At 37.1% G+C, this 18041-nt stretch overlaps 1 protein-coding gene across 14 annotated transcripts in view; it reads right to left on the reverse strand.

The window, feature by feature from the left end:
• Window positions 1–219: 219 nt before the first annotated feature.
• The window catches only part of BAZ2B (bromodomain adjacent to zinc finger domain 2B), a 403884-nt gene continuing 386062 nt past the window's right edge, over window positions 220–18041 (reverse strand). For all 14 annotated transcript variants that reach the window (XM_063694870.1, XM_063694875.1, XM_063694874.1 and 11 more), the window contains 5 exons: window positions 17316–17462; window positions 10430–10695; window positions 9688–9831; window positions 5169–5313; window positions 220–479 (listed from right to left, as the gene is read on the reverse strand). In XM_063694870.1, the coding sequence (XP_063550940.1) occupies window positions 387–479; window positions 5169–5313; window positions 9688–9831; window positions 10430–10695; window positions 17316–17462 (795 nt within the window). In that variant the 3' untranslated portion in view covers window positions 220–386. The remainder of the gene's footprint in view (window positions 480–5168; window positions 5314–9687; window positions 9832–10429; window positions 10696–17315; window positions 17463–18041) is intronic.

Genomic DNA, 18041 nt, shown 5'->3' on the forward strand with positions numbered 1-18041 from the left:
GCACTGGTTGGGCAGTAGGGAGAAAGAGCCCTCTTCCATTGATGGTAGGAGGCTAAACTGGTGCAGTCGTCTGGAGAGTAGCATGGCAATATCATGGCAAGTTAAACAAGTACAGACCTAACAACTGGGGCATACTCCCCTGTGTAGATCCTAGAGAAACTCTTACCTCAGGATATTAGTTATCTATTGACGGATAACAAATTACTCAAAACGGAGTGGTTTAAACCAACAATAAACATTTATTATCTCATAGTTTTTGTGGGTCAAGAAATCAGGAGTGGCTTAGCTGGATAGTTCTGGCTCAGGGTTGCTTATGAAGTTTCAGTCGAGATGTTGGCTGGGGCTCCGGTCATCTGAATGTTTAACTTGGGCTGAAGGATCCACTTCTAAGATGCCTCAGTCACAGGGCTGGTAAGCTGGTGGTAGCTATTGGCTGCTCCATAGGGCTGGGCTGCTAAAGCATCCTCATAACATAGTGGCTGGTTTTGCCGAGAACAAGTAATCCAAGAGAACAAGTAATTCAAGAGAACAAGGCGGAAGCAGCAGTGTTATTTTATGACTTAGTCTGGGAATTCACAAAGCTATCACTATGCCATATTAGGTTGGTCACAAAGATTAACCCCGACACAATGTGGAAAGGGATTATACATGGGCATGAATACTAGAAGACAAGGGTCACTTGGGGATACCTTGGAAACTGGATTCCATACATAAGTCCATGTATTAAAAAAATCACTGAAGTATTATTTGCAGTGACAATGAGTTGCAGGCAACCTAGGTTTTCATTTCTAGAGAAATTTGTAAGTAAAATGTTGTGTATGCCTCTGATGGAATACCTTATAGCAATCAAAACCAATGAACTAGAGTTACACATTTTTTCAACTCAAAAGAAACAGAAACAGAATTTAAAAACAATAAGATTTATAGCATAATACAACTGATATGTCTAAAAACCACTGTGTGTACATACGTATTTTTCATATTATATAAAGAAACATATTGCTAAATAAATACATAAGTAGTCGACTGGAAAGGCATATTTTAAGTCGTTGTATATGGGGGAAAGTGGAGATAAACCGAAGAATAAAACAAAAAAAGTAACACAGAGGGGCTTTGCAAGAATAATGTAAAGAGTGTGCCATGAATTGAAGAAAGGAATTAATTACCTCAATTATTTGAGGTTTAAAAAAAATTCCTTTTTTTGGTAGAGTTCTAATGCAGCCAAAGCAAGTCTAAGAGATCTTGTTGAAGCAAGATTCCCAGCAGATAAGATTCTATTCATTTCCCTATTTTTTAAAGTCACATCCCTGTGGAAAGAAAATTTTAGTGGCTTGGCCGGGCGCGGTGGCTCACGCCTGTAATCCCAGCACTTCGGGAGGCCGCGGGGGTGGATCACGAGATCAGGAGATCGAGACCATCCTGGCTAACACGGTGAAACCCCGTCTCTACTAAAAATACAAAAATTAGCCGGGCGTGGTGGAGGACCCTGTAGTCCCAGCTACTTGGGAGGCTGAGGCAGGAGAATGGCGTGAACCCAGGAGGCGGAGCTTGCAGTGAGCCGAGATTGCACCACTGTACTCCAGCCTGGGTGACAGAGCAAGACTCCATCTTAAAAAAAAAGAAAGAAAAAAAAGAGAACATTTTAGTGGCTTATGTCTGTAATCTCAGCACTTTGGGAGGCTGAGGCAGGCAGATCAATCTGAGTTTGAGAACAGCCTGGCCAATATAGTGAAACCCCCATCTCTACTGAAAATACAGAAATCAGCCAGGTGTGGTGGCACGTGCTTGTAGTCCCAACTACTCAGGAGGCTGAGGCACAAGAATCACTTGAACCTGTGAGGCGGAGGTTGCAGTGAGCTGTGATCACACCACTGCATTCCAGCCTGGGCGACCGAGCAATACTTCTGTCTCAATAACATAAAATAAAATACCTCCTTTATTCTCCTTGTTGAAATAAAATTCTTTTAGCAAGACACAAACCTCTTTCATTTCTCAAATGGAGATATTTGAAAAGCAAATAACCTTGAAAGAGGAAGCTCATAAATTAAATGTACAATTAGGAGTAAATGTCTGATAGCAGATTTCCTTGTTGAGGATGTGTTTAAAGGGAGAAAGCTAAAGGGACAGAATTTTGAATTTCCTTAAAGAATATGGGGATTGAGAGGCTGGAAAAGAGAAGGAGCATGGAGGGGTACATTAAGGTACTAAAGACAGATTAGATCCTTCATAATTCAGGTTAAAACTGGTGCTTGTGACAAATTTTATTTTGGAGTTGGAACAAGAAAAAGATCACCTTGCATTTATGGTTAATTTCCTTCTTTTGGGTTTTAGGTGTACCTATAGACACATCTTCACCTGTTTAATTTTCACTGTGGTTAACAACTCAAATATTAATTTACTGTCTGCATACTGTTTCAAACTGATGATTATTTTCTGTGTTCAACAGTAGTGGATTGTTTGGTTATCCTTGGTTGGTCACCACTTGAGTGATAATCTAAATCTAAACTTGAAAGTAGGCCAGTTTTTAAATAATTTACAGATTTTAGGACTAAAATGAAGAAGGTTCAGGTGAAAGCCTAATTTATCTTAAGGAAAATATGTTGTATATACTTGCAATTACGTGACAGCAGAGAGAGTTAGGACAATTTTTTTTTTTTTAATTTGAGGAGAACAATGATACTGGTTTTATTGAGAATAAGCCCAACCAAGGGCACTGGGAGTGCATGAATCACTTACATAACAAGTGATCCACGTATGTATAGTAACCACTGTTATGTGCTCCAACCGCAGCCCTTGTGGGGTCATGCCCACTCAGTGTTTAACAGCTACCTCTGCTGAGTAACAACAATGAAGACACCAGTCCGAAGTAGCCAGTGTTTACCAAGCCTTCCTTTTTTTCCTATTTATTTTTAAAATTATCACTCTCAAAAAATTTTGTGTGTGTGTTTAAGTACTTTCTTATTTATGAGCCCCTGAGGCACCAGACATGTTATTATCAAGCCCCTTATATACCATCTAATATAAATTAACATAAGCATATATAATCTCTAAGGCAAAAAAAAAAATCATCATGAAGAATCCCCATGGAGCATCAGGCAGTTCTAGAAACACAAAAACCAGACACTTTTATTCACAGTGCTGCCTTCTTCCCTGCTCTACAAAGCATTTTTGCTTAAGCACCAGCCCCTTTAAGGCATCACTGCAATATCTGGTTAACAGAAACTGACATATTTACATAATAACAGCTGATTTTCATGTAAGTCTTCACAAACAATCTAGAGATACTGAAAATACTCTGTGGCTTTGAAGCTTTGTGAAGTTAAAAAAATTTTTTGCAAAACATTTCTATTCTCTCTTCATGATAAAAAGCAGTGGACATTATCTAAGGCCCACTTCAAGGGGCTATAAGCTCCATGAAGGCAAGGCCTGTCTTGTACGCCAATGATTCTCCGGAGTCTGGCGGAGCCTGGCAGGGCAGCAAATTGTATTTCTTGAATTCTTGGAGAAATACATGTCTTATTAGACTAATTTATATATCCGTTCTTCTTCTTGACAACTGAGTTATTTGGCTACCCATAGAGGCATTTTTCAGACCAGAACAAGATCTAATGTATTCTAATATTTTCATCTTGAAAATGTGAAATAAGAAAGAAGACCAGGTCCGGAGAAGTTCGCAGACCAGTGAGGCTTACAGGCTACAGAAGTTTGGCCACCTGACTTAAACTCACCCTCTTCCACCCTGCCCAGTGCTCTTTGAACCACACTCTACACACTGTTCCTCCTGCAGGTCTCTGTAAAAATCAAATTTAAATTAACTGGCTTTTAAAAAAGAATATATTTTCAGGTACATTAAGAAAAACTAAAAAATTAGTTTGTAAAAGTCTTTTATTGTATCCGTGCCACACATAGTGAAAAATAACACTCCTAAAAAAAGAATGCTACCTTTTCCACAACATTTTGTTTTAAATAAAACTTCAAGTACTCTTACATAGGTACAAAAAAAATCTGATCTATTTGCCTCCAACAGGCCACCACAACACACAGTAGATAAAACACAGTGGTTACAAACGTCTTTTAAATTTATTTCTGAGGCAAGGCAAATGGGAGGGAAATGTTTCTATGAAAAAATACTGTGTGCGTAGGAAATTGTCACAATTTTATTCCACATGGATACAAATGATTATACTTTAATTTAGGCCCTGGTGGCTTAAAATTATATAACAAAATAGAAAAATGGAAAACTAATATCCCCTACACCCTGTTTCAAAGGCAGGCACTACCAAGATTAAGGAGACGCCACAGTGTTGGTAGAGGATAATTACTGTACAGACTGTATAGCTATCATTACCTTCAGACGAAAATAAAATGCTACAATCCTCTAAGGCATGAACAATAATGTCTGCAAACAATATATACACATAATACATATTTAAAACAAGACAATATAAACAAGAATGAACAGTATATACATGTCAATTTTTTCACTGTTTTGAAATACAATTTAACTACACAAGTGATGCAGCAACATATATATATAAATGTACTTGTAACTCTACAGTAAAGTTTCTTTTTGGTGCTTTTATAGCACATCAGTGTAAACAGTTTAACTTGGCTTTGTTTTATATTTTAAAACATTCCTTGTTGTATTTTCAAGATTTAAAGCAATTTTCTAGTTCTTCCTTTTCACAGAAAACGAAGATTCTGGATGTGGTTTAATCATAAATAATTCATAAAATTAAATACATTCACTAAAAAATAAACTACAAAGTAAAAAAATGAAAAATAGATATTTATTGAGAGGGAAAGGAGAACCATTTCCCACATTAGAGCTCTGGTGTTGAGTATTCAGTGCGATTTGATATATTTTAATTGCTATTGCACTATAACACCCTTTCCTTTGAAAATTCTTTGGGTGTGCTTCCCTGTTCTACCTAAATTAGCTGATAAATCACACAAACCAATAACCGAGGGCCTTGGTTGTTGTAGGAATGAAGCCTTTAAAAATGGTATCATTCTTCTGATACTTTTTTTTTATACTTATCTTAAGGAAAAAGAAAGTCATTATGTATGTGCCTTGCACGTTTATGTAAATACAGTTCACATTGCTGGTCTCATTTGTCCTTGTTTAAAAGGAAAAAAATAAAGAGATTATTATAACTTCAGCTCACTTTGAAAGTATCTGTCCACTTTTTTTCAAAATACTTCCTCATATTGTGGCCAGCTCTGCCTATATCAGAATCATCTTCATTAAATGTTTCACAGTTGTCAAAAACAAGCCTGACATCTAGAGCAAAGGTTTCAAGGTTTGGATACCTGAAAGAAAACACATAATTAGAGATTGCGTTCATAGAGTGGGTTTGTTTTGTAAACAAATGAAGAGTTAATAAAGGGTAAAAATGAAAGAAAAATGATTAGGATAACTGCATTTAAATTGATATAAAATATATGATATCCTCTTACAAATGGAACATTTAAACATTTTTGTATGTTCTGGAACATACTGGATTTAAAGAACAGGTTAAATGAAAAAATAGGTTTCTCCAAAGATCAAAACATATTTCAACTGGCATTTTCCCCATAACCCAACTCCTGTTTGACCTGTATCACACAATTCTGTCACAGGACCTTTCCCACTTGACTAGTTTATTAAGTTCTCTGACCAAATGTATCACTTGCAGAATCCTATTATCCATATTAAAAAATGCTCAGCTGCAGTAGAAATTATGTCAACGCTCCCCATGCAATGATAAAAATTACACTTGTCCTGTAGCTTTTATATACACCCCAAGATATGGTGCTCTGCGTTGTCTTCCCCATTTCCCATTTCTCTTCTCTTCATATGTGCTCTTCTGCCCAAGCAATAGAGTATGATGAACCCAAACAAGCAAAACAAGCACATGCTATCTTTCTACTAGAGGTAACATTATGAGGGTCTGTCTTTCAACAAGAAGCACTGTGGCTTCTGTGCTTTTCTGGCGGGATAAGCCCAATTCTCTTTCTCTGTAGAAAAACAGAAAAGAGAAAAGAAAGGTGAATGAATCTGCATAAGCTTATTAGTAAGAAGGGAATGGTCATTTCAAACCAACTCAAGCCAATTCAATACATTTTAAAAGACAGCTTTTAGAAATGCAAATTTTAAGTTAATTCTAACCTATGACAATCTGTATACTAAAATAATGTAACCATTAAAAATATCCCATGAGTGTAAATTAGTACAACCACTATGGAGAACAGTTTGTAGGTTCCTCAAAAAAACTAAAAACAGAGCTACCATGTGATCCAGCAATCCCACAGCTGAGTATATACCCAAAAGAAAGGACGTCAGTATATGAAAGAGATATTTGCACTCCTATGTTTGGTGCAGCACTGTTCACAATAGCCAAGGTTTGGAAGCAATCTAAGTGTCCATCAACAGACGAATGGATAAAGAAAACATGGTACTTAAACACAATGGCGCACCATTCAGCCATAAAAAAAGAATGAGATTTTGTCATTTGAAACAACGTGGATCAAACTGGAGGTCATTATATTAAGTGAAATAAGCCAGGCACAGAAACACAAACATCACGTGTTCTCACTTATTTGTGGGATCTAAAAATCAAAACAATTGAGCTCATGGAAACAGAGTAGAAGGATGGTTACCAGAGGCTGGGAAGCACAGTGGGGAGGTGACGATAGTTAATGGGTACAAAAAAATAGAAGGAATGAATAAGACCTAGTATGTGACAGCACAACAAGGAGACTATAGTCAATCATAGTTTAATTGTACACTTTAAAATAAGTAAAAGAGTAGAAGTGGATTATCTGTAACACAAAGGATAAATGCTTGAGGTGATGAATACCCAATTTTCCATGATGTGATTATTATGCATTGCATGCCTGTATCTCATGTAGTCCATAAATATATACACCTACTGTGTACCTGCAAAAATTAAAATAAAAATTAAAAAAAGAGAAATACCCTATGAGGCACTGACGCTGTGAGACCTTGTCAAAGTGGAATTCTATTTCTTTGGTGAAATATCTTGTATGACCTTTCACTCGCTTCTTCTGTGTGATAACGAAAGAAATATTTCTCAATGTGTAATGTGCTCACAGAGTTAAGTCAGCCCTTATGTAACCTCATCCATTTTCCTAGGAATTATTTGCTTATTTTTATTAAGGTTAAGAAATTCACATAAAATTAACCATATTAAGGTGGACAGTTCAGTGGCATTTAAGTCACAACACTGTATTATCGTCACCTCTAAAACACTGTCATCACCCTGAAAGGAAACATCATACTCATTAAACAGTTATTCCCCATTCCTCCCTCTTCCCAGTACCTGGCAACCACCAATCTTCTATCTGTCTCTATGGATTTATCTATTCTAGATACTTCATCTAAATGGAATCATACAATCTGTGTGGGAATGATTTTTATAAAATATTTTAAAGTTGATTTGAGAACTACTTCTGCCTTTGTTCCTTACCCTAAGAAAAGGTTAATGATTAACATTAGGGAGAGTGGAGTCCAGGAGAGAATTCTGGGTGAGATTCTAGGTGAAAAAAGTATACAACTCATATGTGTGTCCTTCCTTTATGGGATGGGGCAGCTAATGGAACTCAGAAAAATTCATGTAAGTAGGCCCCTCCCTCTATTCTAAAAATTTCTAGTTTAAAAATTTGAAATATGGTTTGTGAGTTTTGGTTCCAACTCATTAATTTGGGTTTAATCAAACAACTCAAAGTGGAGAGTTTGAGGAGCTTGAATCCACTGAAATTTTGCTTCCCACACACCTGGCATCACAAACAGGAATACACAGACTGTTTCCTTCTCTCTTCCTCTTCCCCTGTGACTTCCTCCATTCACCGGGACTCATTTTTCAAAGGAGCTCTGATTTTGTAGCTTTTTTTTTTTTTTTTTTTTTTTGAGACAGTCTCACTCTGTTGCCCAGGCTGGAGTGCAGTGGCGAGATAACTCACTGCAACCTGCACCTCCGGTTTCAAGTGATTCTCGTGCCTCATCCCTGAGTAGCTGGGACTACAGGCATACACCACCATGCCCAGCTAATTTTTGTACTTTTAGTAGAGACGAGAGTTCACCATATTGGCCAGGCTGGTCTTGAACTCCTGACTTTAAGTGATCCATCTGCCTCCACCTCCCAAAGTGCTGGGATTACAGGCGTGAGCCACCTTGCCTGGCTCATATGATTTTGTAGCATTTTTTTGTTATATATATTTCTAAGCCTATTTGTTTTAGGAATTTTGAGGTTTATGTTAATCTTTTATCCAGAAATTGAAAGATCATGGAAGTTAAAATCAAGAGTTAATTTAAATACTAGTAAAGTCTTCATGTGTAATTCTTTTTCTTGGCCATGTTAGTTATAAATTTCATTGTGCCATCTACCTAGACAACTATTTTGATAGAACAAACAAAAGAGGCTGGGTGAGGTGGCTCATGCCTGTAATCCCAGCACTTTAGGAGGTGGAGGTGGGCGGATCACCTGAGGTCAGGAGTTCGAGACCAGCCTGGCTAACATGGTGAAACCCTGTTTATACTAAAAATACAAAAAATCAGCCAGGCATGGTGGCGTGCACCTGTAATCCCAGCTACTTGGGAGGCTGAGGCAGGAGAATCACTTGAACCCGGGAGGCGGAGGTTGCAGTGAGCCGAGATGCACCACTGCACTCCACCTTGGCCAACAAAAGTGAAACTCTCTCAAAAAAAAAAAAGAACAAACAAAAGAACTAGTCCATATCTAGATAACAGTGTTTGCATATTGGAACCAATCAGTACCAATCAATCATTTAAATGCTTCCTTAATTTAGGCAGGTCCCTTCTGTAATTAAAAAATAATAAAACAAAACAGACATAAACCTTTGGACGGCTGTTATTTCATCCTCCAAAGAAATAAATTCGTCATTTGGTCAACCTAGTAAATCAGTTGATATATGTGAGGGATGCTGATCATTATAAGTTCTATTTAACTCTTCTAAATTGAATATAAATCATAGAGAACAGTTATTTTCACCAAAAGAATGTATAGGAAGAACTAAATAATATCCTGGATAATAACAATGTAATTAAAATATATATTGTATGAGTATCAGGAAAGCCTCCCAAAGTAAGTAACTTTCTTCTTGGAATAGGATTGCAAAGAGAATATGGTAGAGAAGAGCAAATAAGCTTTCTCTCCCGCATTTAATAAATGGAATTTTGGTATTCTCCAATAACTCACATTAAAGCTCTTAATATGTAAAGCTTCCAAAGATCTTCTATTTCTACATTGTGATAATCTAACAATATTTGAGTCAATTTTTGTTAAATCCATATGACGTGTGCTTGATACTCCATGGATGCAAAATACAAATTCCGGCTTATATGTTACTTACTTTGGGAGGCTCTCCTGATACTTTTCCTTACCTTCAGCTTGGGTTTGTGGTGCTCTTTCAATGTCAAAAGCAGGTTTATTACACGGGTTTTTAATTTCTTAAATAATTTTAGTTGGTTTCTCTTCTATACTATTCTACTCTAACCAAATACACACACACACACACACACACACACACACACACACACACACCTGCCTCAAAGGCAGGGCCTATATCTTGCTGTTAATTAAAATATCTTTGGCTCACTAAAAATATGCCTAGCATATATCAGGTATTCAATAAATATTTAGTCAACTGAAATGATTTACTTACTGTCCACTACTTAGTTTCTCTCTAATTGTGGAAAAATCCATAGGCTTCTTAATAACTTTCTTATAACCAGGAACAAGTTTCAAGTTTACAGGAAGTAGAAAAGGCCATGCATCCTCATGAGTTTCCATTTCAGTCAGAATCATACTAAAGAAAATAATGTTTGAAATCAGTATCCATACTTTACAACTGTCTTATTTTTTAATTAAAAAAGCTTTCAGTTATTATATATATGATATATCAGATAGGGTCTTGCTCTATCACCCAGACTGGAGAACAGTGGCACCATCTCGGCTCACTACAACACCTGCCTCCTGGGTTCAAGTGATTCTCCTGCCTCAGCCCCTCGAGTAGCTGGGATTACGGGTGCACGCCACTACACCCAGCTAATTTTTGTATTTTTAGTAGAGACAGGGTTTCACCATGTTGGCCAGGCTGGTCTTGAACTCCTGACCTCAGGTGACCCACCTGTCTTGACCTCTCAAAGTGCTGGGATTTCAGGTGTGAGCCACTGTGCCAGGCCCAATTATAATCTTTCAAATAAAAACTCAATGCAAATTAACATTAAAAGAAGATAAAGGAATATATTTACTATACTTTTACTTATATATTTTCTTAACATTTATGCTTTACATTTTTTTATTTACATAAATTATCAGAAAGAAAGCTTTAATATGGTAAAAGGTTTCTAAACAAATAAAATGGGACATTATAAATATACAGTGCATGAAAACGGAAATAATACCTGCAAAGAGCTAGGTCCTTGGAGTCATCTCTTTTAGGTTTCTTAACTGAAGTAAAACTTTCTTGTTTTGACAAGTTAATGGAAGTGTTTTCCTCCATTTTTCTTTTCTTGAGGTCTTTGTTTCCTCTTTTTAGTGAACTACTTGTAGATGCAGAGTCTTCATCTTCAGTATCTCCTGTTAAAGTTACCTTCTTGCCTTTCTTTGACTCATTAGTCTTTTTTCCTTTGACATGAAGTTTTTTGATTTTTAGAGTTTGACCACTTGCCTTTAATTTAAAAAAAGTAAATGAGGTGTAAGAAAGTGACTGTCTACATACCTATTATTTTAAATTATGAAAGTCTGACAGGACAAATAAGTAAAAAGAATAACTCTGATCTAGAATGTTGATAACTATTATTCTTAAGAAAGATCTGTGTATTTTTTCCTTTCATAATATAAGGATAAAATCTAATAAAACATGAAAAGTCTATTCATCTTAAGAATTCTTAAAACTTGAAGATGCTAATCTCATGGTAATTCATCTACAGAAGGTGTCTGTAGTATTCTTTCAGTCTAGGTCACTACTTGAATGAGTTTAAAGATACAAAAGAATTCTCTTCTGGAGCACAACAGAATTAGGAACAAAGATGAATATAAATGAAAATATTGAGATTGTTAATAAGAAAGTTGAAGAGGTAATAAAAAGCCAGGCCAAAAAATGAAAAAGAGCTAAGGAAGTGTCAAATAGAGAAGTCCAAGTGATCCAATCTACTAGAAATTGATTTGATTTTTTTTCCTGGATAAAAGATAACAGGTATTTGCAATAAGAAGAGAGTTCCACAAACTTGTGGTTCCCAGGTGTGAACAAAGCAGTGGTGAAAGATGGGGTAAAAAGATGTCTGTTTTTGAGAAAAACAACATAGAAAGAAATGACATAAAGGACATTATACTTGGAATCGAAGGATATGAATTCCAGCTATGGCTCTGCTACTAACTTTAAGCAAAAATATTTGTGAGGCCCTGTTTTCTCCCTTAAAAAATAAGGATGACAAGCCACATACTTGCTAAAGTCATTCTAGCTCTAGAATTACATGCAAAAAAGAACTCTCAACATTGTCTTATGCAATATAACTACAAATTGCAGGCAGCACACTGATGCAACAAGAAGGGTGCCCCACCCTGTATTCATAGAGAAAAAAAAATCTGCCTTTTGAGAGTTAAATGTTATAATAAATATAACAGATCATGAAAGAAAGATACGTAAACTTCTGGCAACGTTGGCTTTTATTTTTATTTTCCAAATATGTGGTACACACCAAACACTTTTAGAAAACTACTATTCCCTTAACCAGATTGTTAAGAAATCCTAGACTGCAAAGTCACATAATCAGTGTAGCAATAATTTAAAGTTGGCTGCAATCTTTTTTTTTTTTTTTTTTTGAGGCAGTCTCGCTCTGTTGCCCAGGCTGGGAGTGCAGTGGTACAATCATGGCTTACTGCAGCCTCAACCTCCCGGGCTCAAGACATCCTCCCACATCAGCCACCCGAGTAGCTGGGGCTACGAGTGTGAGCCCCCATGCCTGGCTAATAAAGTTGGTTGTATTCTTAAAATTGGCTGAAAAACATTCCTTTGGAGTATTTCATAGCATTGTCTTTGAGGATTTCATGACCCCTGCCAGTACATTACTTAAAAATGCAGTTAAAATTATTTGTTTCTTTATTGGCAGGTTAAAGTATAGTTAAGGAGATATTTTAATTGACTAAATAAGGCAAACCATAAATCCAACACTTTCACCATATCATATCAAAGAATCACAACCCCCATCACTAACTGAAATAATTAATATGTTTTATTCAGTCTCTTCTCCATTTAGTTACTTATATTCATTAAAATCTGATTATTTTGGGTTTTTATATTACACTGAGCTTTTACTCTGAATCTCTAAAATCATTAAAAAAGAGAACTTAATATAATGAAGAAAAAGTCCATTTAATGACAAGTTAGATTAAATAGCTGTGTTACTTAAAACAGAGCTGGAATTATGAATAGTGGGCCAAAACATTTAGTTTCTATTTGAACTAAAATATTATTTGGGATAATTTTCTAACAAATTAATATTCACAATAAGAAAATATGAAATTGGGCCAGGCGCGGTAACTCACGCCTGTAATCCCAGCGCTTTGGGAGGCCCAATGGGGGCAGATCGCCTGAGGTCAGGAGTTTGAGACCAGCTTGGCCAACATGGTGAAACCCCGCCTCTACCAAAAATACAAAAATTGGCTGGGTGTGGTGGTGCACACCTGTAATCTCAGCTACTTAGGAGGTTGAGGCACAAGAATCACTTGAACCTAGGAGGTGGAGGTTGCAGTGAGCTGAGATCACACCACTGCACTCCAGCCTGGGTGACGGAATGAGACTCAGCCTCAAAACGAAAAAAAAAAAAAAGAAAGTATGAAATTGAAATCACAGAATCAAAAAACTTGTGATTTTTTAAAGACAAAAAAAGATGTGTGTCAGCTGATGATCTCATTAGATAGTGCACATACACATACTTTAAAAGCAAACTTTTATCAAGTTACTCTGTTACCTGATTACTTTGCTCTTGGGCAGGGCATCCCCCCAACCCCCATCACCTTTTCTTGGCTAGAGTACAGATTCAAAGAGGAACTTAGTGGGTCTTAAGCAAAACTTATCAGATTTCATGAACAATGGTACATATCTTTCTAGTTTATATATTGATAGAAGTCACGAACTGGTGGCTCACAGGCTTCAAACAGGCCACAGAATGTATTTGGTTCATATAATGCTTGTAAAAATTCTGAATTTATTTCCAATATTTAATATTTGGGAGGACATAAAAATCCATAGTCTTGACTTCCCTTGAAATATTAGTGGGTTCTGAAACATGGGGCCCACATTCCTACATGGCAACAACTGGGTGGAGTTGAGCTTTGACTATTAAATTTAAATAGGGCCATGACTCCCCTGTTTGCCACAGTGCCCACGAGGGGTCCAATGAACTCTTTCATGTCATTTACTTGGCTTTTGTAGGCACTGAAGTTTGAAATGTCTAATATGTGAGTTTGTGGGTGTATGTGTGTGTGTGTGTGTATCTAAGAGTGTATATTCATATAATTGGCCCTCCATATCTGCAGGTTCTACATCTGTGGATTCAACCAGCTGCAGATGGAAAATATAAAACAAAGGCCGGGCACAGTGGCTCATGCCTGTAATCCTAGCACTTTGGGAGGCCGAGGCAGGCAGATAACTTGAGGTTAGGAGTTTGAGACCAGCTTGGCCAACATGGCAAAACCCCATCTCTACTAAAAATACAAAAGCTAACCAGGCATTGTGGTGCACGCCTGTAATCTCAGCTACTCAGGAGGCTGAGGCAGGAGAATCACTTGAACCCAGGAGGTGGAGGTTGCAGCAGTGAGCCAAGATCATGCCACTGCACTCCAGCCTGGGCAACAGAGTGAGACTCTGTCTTAATAGGAAAAAAAAAAAGAAAATATAAAGCAAAAAATCCAACCCCCTCATAACAAAACAATAATTAAAAAATAATAAATAAAAAACAATATAGTCTAACAACTATTTGCATAGCATTTATTGGGTATTTATTACATAGTTTTATTGCGTATTATAAATAATCTAGAGATGACTTAGAGTATACAGGAGGATGTGTGTAGGTTATAGCAAATAATATTCCATTTTATATAAGGAACTTGAGCATCTGTGACTCTGGTACCCATGGTGGATCCTGGAGCGAATCCCTTGCAGATTTGCAGATACTGGGGTATAGCTATGTTGTATATATATGCACACACACACAAACAAACACATACACATCTTTTCGATTCTGTGATCCTGTGTTCACATATATACATACATACACACACACACATACATGCAGAGTAAAAACAGTTAATCAGGATAATGTATGCAGAAAAAGCCACTTGAGAGCAAGGTGTATGTATAGCATAAATATTTTTAAATAACTATGAATTAAATTGAAAGATACTTTAAAAACCTTAACTCTTCATTATATATCAAAACCAATGTTTAGAGTTTTACTGTTGTAAGAAATATCTAGTTCACTACATTTAAAAAACAAAAAAAGCAGAAGCTTAGAAAGCTGTACTCACATAGAAGGGCTTGAATGAGATTACAGATCTTATGTCTCCAAGTTTACTGCTTGAATGGTAGATAGCTAGGATACTAATTTAAGAAAATTTATTGAAAACAAACGTCCAATGACCTACCAGGTGATACTCCCAAGACCAAAAACACTAATCTGTTAGTAATTCATAGAGTATTAGAGAAACTTTCTATAACTTAAGTTATGAAGTTATAAGAAAATTTTATGTACAACCAGTGAAGACTGCTGTTAAGTTATATTTAACTATGTATGACAAAAATGATCAATGAGAATAATCAAAATAATCAAAAAATGACTATTAGTGAATATGATGCCATGTAAGACCACTTGCTATCTTGTGAAATATAGTCTAAAATATAGAGTACTAAAATAAACATTTCACAGAACTATAAAGTTATAAAAACTTTCACATTGATGACCTTATTTGATCTTCACAAATCCCCACAAAGCAGATACTATCCCATTTTACAAATGATAACCTTGAGGCAAAAAAAGCACTCCCATGTTTACAGATCAGGAAGGTGGGGAGAAACTGATGAAGATTTGAGAAGAAGCAAAGACTGGAAAGAAAACCAGGAGAGTATGGTATCCTAGAAGTCAAGTGAAAATCAATGTTTCAAAGAGGAGAGAGCGTTCAGCTCTATCAAATGTAATAGGTCAGATGACATAGGCACTGATCACTGGAGTGAGAAATGTGAATGCTGTTTGTGGCCACGATAAGAGCACTTTTGGAGAAGCTGTGGAGGTGAAAATCTATAGTGAGTTCAAGAGTGAATCAGGGCCAAGTGTGTTGTCTCACACCTGTAATCCCAGACTTCAGAGGCTGTAGTGCGAGGATCAGCTGAGCCCAGGAGTTTGAGACCAGCCTGGGCACATAGAGAGAACCCATCTCTACAAAATTAAAACAAAAATAGCCAGGCATAGTGGCACAGGCCTGTAGTCCCTGCTGCTTGGGAGGCTGAGGTGAGAGGATAACTTGAACCTGGGGGACTCAAGACTGCAATAAACCGTGACAGTGTCACTGCATTCCAGCCAAGGCAACAGATCAAGATTCTGTCTTAAAAAACAAAGAGTGAACCAGAGGAGAGATATTAGATAGAACCAGAACAAAAAATTTTCCAAGTGTTTTTCTGTAAATGGAAGGAAAAAATGGAGGAACTGGATCAAGGGAGAAGTGAGGACAGAAGAGGGTTTTTGTTTAGTTTTCTTAAGATGGGAGAGATAGCAGCACATCAGTAGGCTATAGAGAGGAACCCAGTGGAGAAGGAGAAATTGGTGATGCAGGAGAAGGGAGAACTGCTGGAATAATATTCCCAAGGAGGTAAGAATGGATGGGATCTGAGGCACAAGTGGGAAAATTCGCTTAGTTAGGAGTTCATGGCAACAGCAGAGAAGGTAAGGTATGTGAGCCCGGATGCAGAAGGACAGCAGATGTGCTGGCAAGATGTGATATTTTCTTCCGATGACTTCCATTTTCTCAGTTGAATGACAATAAGTTGAGAATGAAGATGGAGGAGGCAGAGCTAGAGATAAATTATTGACATCATTAAAGGCCTCTAACACCTTATTTATTTATTTATTAATTTAGAGATGGAGTCTCACTCTGTCACTCAGGCTGGAGTGCAGTGGCATGATCTGGGTTTACTGCAACCTCCGCCTCTGAGGTTCAAGCGGTTCTCCTGCCTGAGCCCCCCAAATAGTTGGGACTACAGGCATGTGCCACCACTAATTTTTGCCTGGCTAAAATTTTGTATTTTTAGTAGAGATGGGGTTTTGCCATGTTGGCCAGGCTGGTCTTGATCTCCTGGCCTCAAGTGATCTGCTCGCCTAGGCCTCCCAAAGTGCTTGAATTACAGGTGTGAGCCAACATACCCAGGCCTTAAAGCCTTGAATTTAAAGGCTGAGTATTACACAGCTATATTCAGATACAGAGGTATAGGTGCTAGAGAAATCAGAGAGTTGTATTAACCAGAATAATGGTTTTACCAAGGGCAGGGGCAGGCAAAGGACCTAATGGTGGAAGCAATGATTGGGATAATGGGATAATGACACATAAGACAGAATAGGAGGAAAGAGAGGATATGAAGTGGGAAAGCAACAGTGAAAAGTCTTAAGACAAACCGAAAGTCCTGGTGAGATCCAAGGATTGTTGGAGTTGAAGTGCTACAGGGAGCGAACTGGAAGGGAAGAAAGGAGGTGGACAGATGGATGTTTGAAGTGAGTTTATGGAGAGGAGGTAGTTAAAAATTAGGTTAAGAGATTGTTAACAATTAGCTTACTGTTAATAATTAGGTTAAGAGATTAAACATGGGAGAAAGTAACTGAGGTAGGGAATACCTAGAGTCTGCCTTCAAAAATAAACACCATAAAATTCTGCATTTTGATCTAGTAATTAAAAAGTTGTTTGGAGCCCTGTGCAGTGGCTTGCATTTGTAATTCCAGTGACTTGGCAGGCTGAGGTAGGAAGATTGCTTGAGGCCAGGGATGAGACCACTGTAGGCAACATAGCAAGACCCTATCTCTCTCTCAAAAAAAAAAAAAAAAAAATTAGCTGGGTGCAGTGCACGCCTGTAGTCTCAGCTACTCAAGAGATTGAGGCCAGAGGATAGCTTGAGCCCAGGAGTTTTAGGCTGTAGTGGGCTATGATCATACCACTGCACTCCAGCCTGGGCAACTGAGACCATGTATTAAAAAAATAATAAAAAGATAAAATAAAATAAAAAGTTTAGTTTTAGATTGGTCTTACCTTAGCAATGCAAGCTGGACAAAACCAGTCTCCATCTGGGATTGTTGTAATCTTGGGTCTATGGCAGTAGGTATGACAGCCTTTGTCACAGCCATCACAAAGAAGAAGCAGTTCTTCATTATCTCCCTTTCGACAGATTTGGCAGTACTATAATACATGAAAAATCATTTAAAATTAACCCTCTGCCATTAATAATAGTTATTGGGATGTTAAACACACCATAATTCCTAATTTATATTAGTAATGAACATTCCGCTTGCTAACAAATATACAGTAGCCATACACATCTATGTATCTTTCGTTACACAGATATGGACCACATGACGGGTGAGCAGTTCTATTGGGGTAAATGCACATTTCAAGTACACTGCAAAGAACAAAGCTAGAGGCAGAATGCCTTGCACACACTTCAGAAGCATGTACACATTAACATATGAAATAATTAACATGACATTAGAGCACATAAAGCAATGAATAGCTTTAATACATGGTGTTTTATTTGTTTAATGTGCTTCATCTTTTGCTTATCTTAGCATCCTCATGATATCCTGAGAAAGAAATAAGAGTTAGAGTATTTTTTAAAATCAAAATTAGAAAACTTGTATTAGTATCATAATTATGTATAATAAAAAGATAACCCTAGATTTTTGACTAATTCATCTATATATTGTGATAGATTGGAAAATGTGTTCAAACCAGGAAACTTTGAAAATCAACCCAAATCAA

This window comes from Gorilla gorilla, chromosome 11 (genome assembly GCF_029281585.2).
Source record: "Gorilla gorilla gorilla isolate KB3781 chromosome 11, NHGRI_mGorGor1-v2.1_pri, whole genome shotgun sequence".
NCBI classification, from domain to species: Eukaryota; Metazoa; Chordata; class Mammalia; order Primates; family Hominidae; genus Gorilla; species Gorilla gorilla.